Source organism: Hydra viridissima, unplaced genomic scaffold (assembly GCF_058129835.1).
Source record: "Hydra viridissima isolate aposymbiotic clone 2 unplaced genomic scaffold, HvirCarnegie_v1 scaffold_2, whole genome shotgun sequence".
Taxonomy (NCBI): domain Eukaryota; kingdom Metazoa; phylum Cnidaria; class Hydrozoa; order Anthoathecata; family Hydridae; genus Hydra; species Hydra viridissima.
The window spans coordinates 362,501-371,446 of record NW_028324301.1 but is presented as its reverse complement, the minus strand read 5'-3'; the positions used below and the strand labels follow the sequence as shown (position 1 = coordinate 371,446).

Below are 8,946 nucleotides of genomic sequence, written 5' to 3'. Positions count from 1 at the left end.
TAAGAAAAGACACACATACTTGCGCAACTAAGCCGTGCTCCTCCTGTGAAAAGGCGAATCCATCTTAAACAAATAAGGAAATGTGAAACAGGTGTAAAATGCCAAAAAAAAAAAAAAAAAAGTCAAGAGACGAAGAGATTAAAAAACGAAGAGATTAAAAAATTAACGACTTATCATAAAAATAAATTTATAACTTTTGTGCACAACATTTAATTGATACTTAACTATAATTAAGTTCTATTTGTAAATAAGAGCTTCAAGTAGTTTCAAGATTTTTGTGCAAAAATAAACGGAAGTAGATTTAAAAACGATTACAGATAAAAGAAATATTGTGCAAATTTTGATTTGCATGAAACTCATAACATTTTCTGTTTGAAATGACCGAGAAGCAAGAACTGTAGAAGAAACTTTTTTTTAAAGTATAAATTAAGAAATTTAACCTGTGTAGTTAAAAATTTTTAAAATCTCCGACTAAGAAACGATTAAAACTGATGAATTAAAAACTAGAAACAATTAAAACTGATGAATTAAACGAGAAACGAGTTTAAAACTGATGTTTTCTGATTATGAGCTTTTGATTTGAGGCCTCAGGAATTCTGTTTAAGAACCAGCTGTAAACTATGATTACATAAAAGAAAAAACAAGATATTTACGATCAGATCTCGTAATAGATGAAGGTGAAGTTCTCAACTCTAAATCATCTACTTGCTTTTTTGGTACACCTCGCTCATCTAGAATCCATTCCGCTGGATCAACCTACATAATATACTTAACAATAATCATTAATTAAAGAAAAAAAACCGGGAGGTTCATTATTGCATCAAACAATTTCGGTTTTCATCCAAATGAAATCCGTGACTCATCTAAATTTAAAAAAGACCAATTGCGACTTCACTCAAAAACATCCACTTACCCCATTCATTTCAAGTTCTTGAACTAACTGCCTTGTGTTCTTCTTGAATGAACGTTGAAATCTGTTAATGATATTAGAAATTCAAAGTAGACACAGTAAAACATATATGAAAACAAAATTAAAAAACTCATTTAATTTTTCATGCTATAACCGAAAATTGAAATTAACTTTTCAAAAATACTTACAAATGATATAAAAAGTCAACCAATAGCGTTGTAGGAGGGATAATCAAAAGTGTAAACCAGAACAATGCGCATGTATATAACATTCGATCCTAGATCAAAGTTATAAGAATTCTTTGGAGTTAAGCTTTATTTCAATTCATTTAATAATAGAAGCTGTCATTGAACAAATCGATCTGCTAAAGTTCTAAAAGGCCTATGTACTAACTAGAATAAGCTTAGAAAAAAATAACCTTCAAAAAAATTACCTTCTTAGATTGGAATTTTTTTTTTTTACCTCAAACAAATAAAATTAAAAAACGAAAATATTTTATGTATTTCTTAACAGACAATGTGTAAAATTTGTAACACCACTAACCTGTCCAATCATATTAGGAGCAATTATTAATCCAATAAAAGGAGAACAATAGATTAATAAGAACACAAACCAGCTAACAATACTTCCCCAAATTGACAAATGAGAATACTAAATTTAACACAAAATGAGGTTAGCAATTTCATTCTATAATTTTTCAAAAAAAAAAGAGCTAAATAAATATTGAACTTACTATGGTCCAAGAATCCAACTCTAAGGCTGCTTTCAAGCAAACAGTAATAACAACGCACTAAATGCAATGAACACTCAACAAAAAATAGTCTCAACTTTATTCCTGGATTTATTATATCTGTGAATTAATTTTAATTGCTAAAATTCAATTACTGTATAAACCACATTTCCAACAAACCATTGACCAACCACCAACCCATCGCTGAAAGCAACATCTAAACAAACAGCAAAATTTGTGACTTTTTCAAAAGATTTTTGCTTCAAAGAAAGTTCAAAAAAAAGTGTTTAGCAAAAAGAGTTTACCTTTTGCAAAAACAAGTTTTGGAAGGTAAAATAACAGTATGGAATGGTATATAGCAGTCAATATCCATATCCAAAAAACCTATAAAAAAAAGAATTATGATTATAAAAAAAGACCAGATTTGTAAAAATTTTTTGCCCCATAACTTAAGCATTATTTGAGCATATCAGCTTCTGCAGGCACACGAAAATATTTACAAAAAAAAAAAAAAAAAAAAGCTCAGCCTACCTTAACATTAAATAGGTCCGAATTTTGTGAACTTTTATAAAGTCTTGGACATTTCAATCGAGCTTTTGAAGAACAACTTTGATCAAACAATCCAAAAGCCAAAGGAGGCAATGCTGTGAAGATCACATTATATAAACCAATACACCATTTATCAAAGAGTATCTGTCCAGAAAATCCATTAGAAAAAGCAAACCATAACTAAATAAATTCATTAAGTAAATAATTTAGCATTTAGTTTAGAAACAATATATTTTAAAAATGATTTAGATTTCTATAACCAAATATTTTTTTACCTCTATAACATATAGGCAAATGTTTTTGTAGAAAGAATATAAAATAAGTTTTGTGAGACGAGAATAGCTGAATGCCCCATGTACAAGTAATAATTTGTTCAAGAAACGAAACTAAAATAAAAAATTTAGCAAAGTTCTTTTTAAATTTAAATCAAACAACTGAACTTCCATTTAAAAGTTGCTCCTTTAAAAACTTCCTTGAACAGCTGACTTTCTAAAAGACTTTTTCAGAAAAATGCTTATAATGTAATAATTGCACAGCGCATGGATAAGAAAAAAAAGAAATTGCCTGGGCAATAGCATAATCTGAAGCACTTGCAGCTTGCAAACCTTCTTGGCCACTGATACCAACACCAACATGAGCTGCCTGTGAATAGATAGATAGATACATACATACATTACATACATACATACATACATACATACATACATACATACATACATACATACATACATACATACATACATACATACATACATACATACATACATATGTATATATACAAATACACAAACACAGTTTCTTAAAAAATTATCCAATCAAACAGCTATTTTCAAAAAATAAATGTTTAAGCTATATATATTAAAAGCAATTAATAACAGTACTTTCTTTTATATCATTTTAATTCTATTGTGAATTGGATGTTATTTAGCATACGTATTTTTTGTTTCATGCTTTTGTTGGTTTATTATTTGTCCTAAAAGAAACTTTGTATTGAATAGGCTTGTAAAAAAATTATCTGACTAAGCAATTTTTAGGTAAGTTTAATTAATTTTATGTTAAATTTTTTGAACTTTTTAAAATTTTTATAGAATTAAAAAAATTGCATAAAAAAACTTGAATTGTTTTTTTTAGTAAAATGGCTGGAGGTAAATGGTAGAGACTGAAATCCCTCATCATACGATGAAACATTAACTTGATTGGAACAAACTACAATTGACAGACAAGGTTGCAAAATGAAGACTTCTAAGAGTTTTGATAGAAATTTAACTATACAAGTCAAGAAAAATCACTTCATTTCTGCACAAAAACTGGCTGAGCAAGCTGAAGAGGATTATGAAATCAAATTATTCCATCAGAAAATCAGAAATCATATCCGACCCCAGGGATCTTAGAGAATAAACTATTTTTGAGCAAGAAACACATGAAAAGAAGATTGGAACATGTCATTTAGTTTCTGGAAAAAAAGATCCTGTGGAGCTATGAATCGAAATTCAACTTAATACATCTGATGGAGCCCAAAAAGTTTGGAGAAAAGCCGGAAAAAATTAACATAATTACTTTGTTAATTAATAATTTATTATGAAACAAAAAATGTGATTGGTCGAAAATTTTTTAGACAATAAAAAAATGACTTACGTTCTTTTATTTTAAAGACTGAAAACTTTGTGATTCATACTTTACACCAAAGTAAATATTTTATTTAAAAACATGTTCTTTTATTAAAATTTACCTTGATTTTACTAAAAAAATCTAAAGTTATAAAAATATAGCACTGGTCTGATAATTTTTTGAGACAATATATATATAAAGGGTTGCACAAAAGTTTCTACACAATAAGTGTCAGCATTTTTAATTGATTTTTTTTTTATTTTTATTTTGATACTTGAGTATCATTTTTTCATTTTTAGTTTAGCTTCTGTTGATTATGAGTCATAAAAGACAACGTTTTCATTCCAAAATAAAGACAACTACTTTGCTGGGATTAAACTCTTGAGAAATCTGTAGGATGTTGAATGTTAACAGAAGAACAGTGTTACTTTGAAGGAACAGGGTAGATGGCAGTGTTTCTGACAAAGTTAGAATTTGCCGGGTCTTCTTGCATACAGACAACCTGTGAAACCTCCTCTTACAGAAAAAAATGTTGCAGACTGAATTCAATTTTGCAATAGGTTAAAACAAGAGGGAGACGTGGATGATTCAAAAAGATCAAGAGAAAAATATACCAATCCATCTGTTTACAGTCTTCATTTGAAGTATTTGCTGTTTACAGATGAGTCTTCATTTGAAGTATTTGGACTGTGCAATAAAATGCCATCATTTGTACAAATCACCCAGAAATCAACCCACTTCCCAAACCAAAAAAATGGTTAAAGAAAAAGCCACTTCCCAAACCAAAAAAATGGTTAAAGGTGATGGTTGCAAGTGGAATAAACTCCTTAGGAAAAACTCAGCTTTATATCATTAATGAAAATGTCTCTTTAAGCAGTGATTATTATGTTAAAAGTATTTTACCAGTTTATAAAGAAACTATGAATAATAAAGTTATTGCATGTGCCTAAAAATGCAACTTTGAGGCAAGATATGCTCAATGTATCCAAAACTTGTGTGAAAGATACACACACACAAACAAACACACACACACACACATAACTAGACTTCAATCGAATACTACCTGTATCATGCTAACATCATTTGCACCATCTCCAATCGCTAAGGTGATGGCATCCTGAACATTGTTTTTTACCAGTTGAACAACCAAAGATTTTTGTAAAGGAGAAACCCTAAATTTCAATTTCTTTTTATATCCAAAAAAAATCACACACAAAAAAAAAAACCTTTTCTTAAATGTACCTGCAAGCAATTACTGCTCGACATACAAGAGCAAGGTCAAGAAATAAATCCTTGCACTCATCTTGCAAACAATGTCCTAACACCTGAAGAAGCAAGGATAGATAAATTGCAAGATATAAACTGCAAGATAAGAACAACAAAATAAATAAAAAACAAACAAACAAAAAATTAAATTACCGATCCATTGACAACTAAAGCTAGGTTCTTTACTTCCGATACTTCTCGTCTGTCATTTTTCTTTTTCTTAATGAACCTCTTAATATTTTTATTGTTCAATTGTTCATCTAGCCAATTTTGAACATCCTTTTTAAAAATAGATGTTTAAAAATAATTATTTAACACAATCCAAAATAAACAACTTATATTACAAATTTTCCACAGCTAAAGAATCAAAAAATGTAAAGACAAATTGCCTGGACAGTTTTTCCTTCACAAATCAGTAAACTGAGTTCATCACGCAGTAAATTACATGAATAACCAATATTTATTGCTGTCTCCTGTTTATCGCCTGTTAAAACCCATATCTTAATGTTAGCTGCAGAAAGTGTTGCAATGCTTTCGGGAACTCCATCTTGTAACTTATCTTCTATTGCAGTAGCTCCAAGTAACACTAAGTTATTTTCAATCAATTCAGCAACCTCTTCAAGACGCTTTTCTCTGTCTACCAGTGCAGTACTAGCTTCATAAAACTTTTTATTCCACACTTCATAATCACTTGCATCAAGCTCTGCTGAAGCAATACATAAAGTGCGCAATCCTGATATAAAAACACATTAAAGAAAATGACTTTAAAATTTCTTAAAGAAAAAATATTAATAAAATAGTAAGGGTCAGCGTATCATTTCATTTCCATATCATTATCATACTGATATTATATGGGAAAAAAAAATCACCGGAATGACGAGAGTTCTGGTATATTCCAAGATTTAAACTAACTACAATACTGGTTAAAATTTTTATAACAATATTACGTTGTAATCATACCAATGACTGTTTTTTTTCCCTTATAAAATAGAAAACTCAAACCCACCTTCTCTTGCAAACTCATCCAAATGTCCTAAGGTTATTCCTTCAAACCTCCGGTCTTCACTCAACCGCTGAAGTATGACTGTATCCTATGACAACAACTTTAATAATTTTAATCCTAATATCAATTATTAACTTATACCTTAATACAAGTTATTGCTATAACTTTCTAAAGACTAAAAAATCTTACAGCTCCTTTGCAAAAGACTTTAATAGTGTTTTCTGGAGTCCGCACAATCACAGACATTCTTTTACGAGTGCTAAGTTAGAATGTAATATATTTTCTTAAGAATCATAACAAATTTGTAGAAGAATGCCATAAAAAAATGTGAAATGTAAATAAAAAAAATTAGTCTTTAAACCTAGTGAACTCAAGAACATTAAGGATTTCATATGCCTCTTCATTTCCTTTCTATAATGTAAGAATTAAGAAGAGTTAAAAAAACATCAAAATAAAACAACAAATATATCAATAAGTTGTTGAAGTTTTAAATTTTATAGTTTTGTTATTTGCATAATAAAATAATTACACAAAACTAAAAACACTTCTCTCTTAAGTTACACTTAAAAGCTAACTAAAATTACTAGAACAGAGATCAAAGAGGTAAGAAAGACTAAAAATTTTATTAAAAAATATAAATGTGTGGAGATGAATTAGTAATTCGAATATGAAGCACAGATTAATAAAGAAACATTCAAATGCCATGTACAGCCTTCATAAAATATTTAACATAAAGAGTTTTTTCTTTTTAATTTCTGAACACTCTAGAGGCTATCACAGAAGCCTGGGGTATCTAAATTTAAATGATTTTTCACAATCCTCCCAAAAGCGTTTGAGGGAACCTTAACCACTTTTGTGAAATTTTTAAAAATCATTGTGGTTCTAATAACTTGTAAATGACTTATCAACTTTTAACTGCAGTTTTATTTTCTTCCCATCTTTGTTTGCCTGTTTCATTTTTCAACCTTTGTGAAAAACTCTGTGAAAAGCAAACTTTTAATTCTCAAACCAAAAGGATTCTAAAAGGATTTGTTACCTCTATATTTTGAATACTCAACCATAATACTGATGCAGCTGCTCATCATTACTTTAAACAAAAGATTTATCTGGTGCAGAAGTGTAACTTAAGTTGTTGCTGGCAACTATGAACCACATGGTATTCAGGAACATTTTGTTTAAATGCTAGAAAATCTAATAGATGCTTATTTGCTCTAGTACATGTACCTACCAATTTTCTTGTGTTTGCAGATGTGTTGAAGCAGAAACACTTCTAACTCCAAGATTACCACTAGTTCTTCTACTTCTTTTTGATTCTCTTCATGTTTTGTATGTGGAAATACATACTTTTAGTATATTTTGCATAATCTTTACCAATGGAATTAAAGCACATTCAATGCAATTAAAGCACCTTTTGTAGTTTTTTACCAATGCAATTTAAGCACCTTTTGTAGTTTTTTCATCTTTTTTTTTTTTTTTCAATTTTATAATAAATTTTGCAACTAAAAAGTTATGAACAAGTTACAAGCATACAATCTACAAATTTCTAAATGTAAAAGGCTCCTATAAATGGTTTCAGTTTACTGGAAAATGATGAAATTGTTTTCAAAATTCTTCACATTTATATGGAGAGAACTTTAAGAGTAATCAAAATTAAAAAAGAAATTTCTTAACATTAAATATGGATCATAGAAATGTGACAAGACATTCCTTTTTTTTTAGTGAGCTATTTTTGAATACCCTTTCAGTTTTTTGAAGTTTGATAAACTAAATTTTATAGTCACCACAACTCAATTTATTTTGCAATTATTTACGTTGCAAATTATTTATTCTGGTAAGCAGATGATTAATTTAGGATTTGATACAAAAGTTACAAACAGTAATTTCAAATAAAGCCTTACTATATTAACAACAACAGATGTTGGTGTTCTTGTGTTGAACACAAACCCAAATTCAGCTGCACCTTTAACTAATGCGCCTTCATCTAAAAATTAAAGGAGATAGCATCTGTAACCATGAAAGAGTATAAAAAATCATTATTCTGCTTTGATTATATCAATTTATTCTATCAAAAATTTTTAACTTGGTTACCTGGTGATGCTGCTTGATAAACAATTTCACTTGGATTATCAACATCTCTCTCAGGAACAACAGTGTGGCATACAGAGAGTAATGTGAAAAATTCTCTTATATATCCTGATGAATCCTAAAAACAAACCAAACATATCAATCATTATATATATATATATACATACAGTACTGTGAATAAGTTTTAGCCCACTTATTAAAACTCGTGTTTTTTTAACAGATTTTGAATAATAGCTTCCAATTATTTTTTTATATAAAATAATGTCTAACTTCAAACAATACTAAACACAACTTTAACAAACAAGAGCAATATTTATCAAAACTTTACATAGATTTTTGTATTTAGATATCTAACATGTTTATTTTTATTGTATGCTGATCTAAACCCAATTCGTATCAGCTCATTTGTTTTTAGTTTGCTCTTGCATTTTTGTTTATTTATTGCTTTGAAGGCTTCATATTAGATGATAGTACAGTTTACAAAGATATTTCATAGATACTGTTTTTATTATTATTATTATTATTTTTTAAGAGCAAAACTTCTAATTTAGATTTTTTTTTTTCTTTTATATTATTATTTTTATTGTTATTTAAAATTTGTTAAAATTGCTAAAAGCTGGGTTAAGAGGGTGTGTTGCGGTTCGAAAGCCTTTACTACGTCGTGGCAATAAAGAAAAAAGACTTAAATATGCAAAACAGCATAATAATTGGACGCAAGGAATGTTAAACTGTGTACTATACACAGATGAATCAAAATTTGAATTGTTCGGTAGTAGAAGATGACAGTATGTAAGA

At 28.6% G+C, this 8,946-nt stretch overlaps 1 protein-coding gene across 3 annotated transcripts in view; it reads right to left on the bottom strand.

The window, feature by feature from the left end:
• LOC145184197 (phospholipid-transporting ATPase IB-like) overlaps window positions 1-8,946 on the bottom strand; it is a 30,256-nt gene that overhangs the window by 425 nt on the left and 20,885 nt on the right. For all 3 annotated transcript variants that reach the window (XM_090077814.1, XM_090077813.1, XM_090077812.1), the window contains exons 20-39: window positions 8,155-8,269; window positions 7,965-8,047; window positions 6,428-6,477; window positions 6,256-6,325; window positions 6,070-6,154; window positions 5,453-5,796; window positions 5,217-5,342; window positions 5,040-5,122; window positions 4,861-4,969; window positions 2,754-2,831; window positions 2,465-2,575; window positions 2,172-2,369; window positions 1,946-2,024; window positions 1,796-1,857; window positions 1,644-1,700; window positions 1,454-1,561; window positions 1,099-1,187; window positions 914-974; window positions 654-756; window positions 20-63 (exon numbers count right to left, since the gene is read on the bottom strand). In XM_090077814.1, coding sequence (XP_089933940.1) covers window positions 20-63; window positions 654-756; window positions 914-974; window positions 1,099-1,187; window positions 1,454-1,561; window positions 1,644-1,700; window positions 1,796-1,857; window positions 1,946-2,024; window positions 2,172-2,369; window positions 2,465-2,575; window positions 2,754-2,831; window positions 4,861-4,969; window positions 5,040-5,122; window positions 5,217-5,342; window positions 5,453-5,796; window positions 6,070-6,154; window positions 6,256-6,325; window positions 6,428-6,477; window positions 7,965-8,047; window positions 8,155-8,269 — 2,055 coding nt within the window. The remainder of the gene's footprint in view (window positions 1-19; window positions 64-653; window positions 757-913; window positions 975-1,098; window positions 1,188-1,453; window positions 1,562-1,643; window positions 1,701-1,795; window positions 1,858-1,945; window positions 2,025-2,171; window positions 2,370-2,464; window positions 2,576-2,753; window positions 2,832-4,860; window positions 4,970-5,039; window positions 5,123-5,216; window positions 5,343-5,452; window positions 5,797-6,069; window positions 6,155-6,255; window positions 6,326-6,427; window positions 6,478-7,964; window positions 8,048-8,154; window positions 8,270-8,946) is intronic.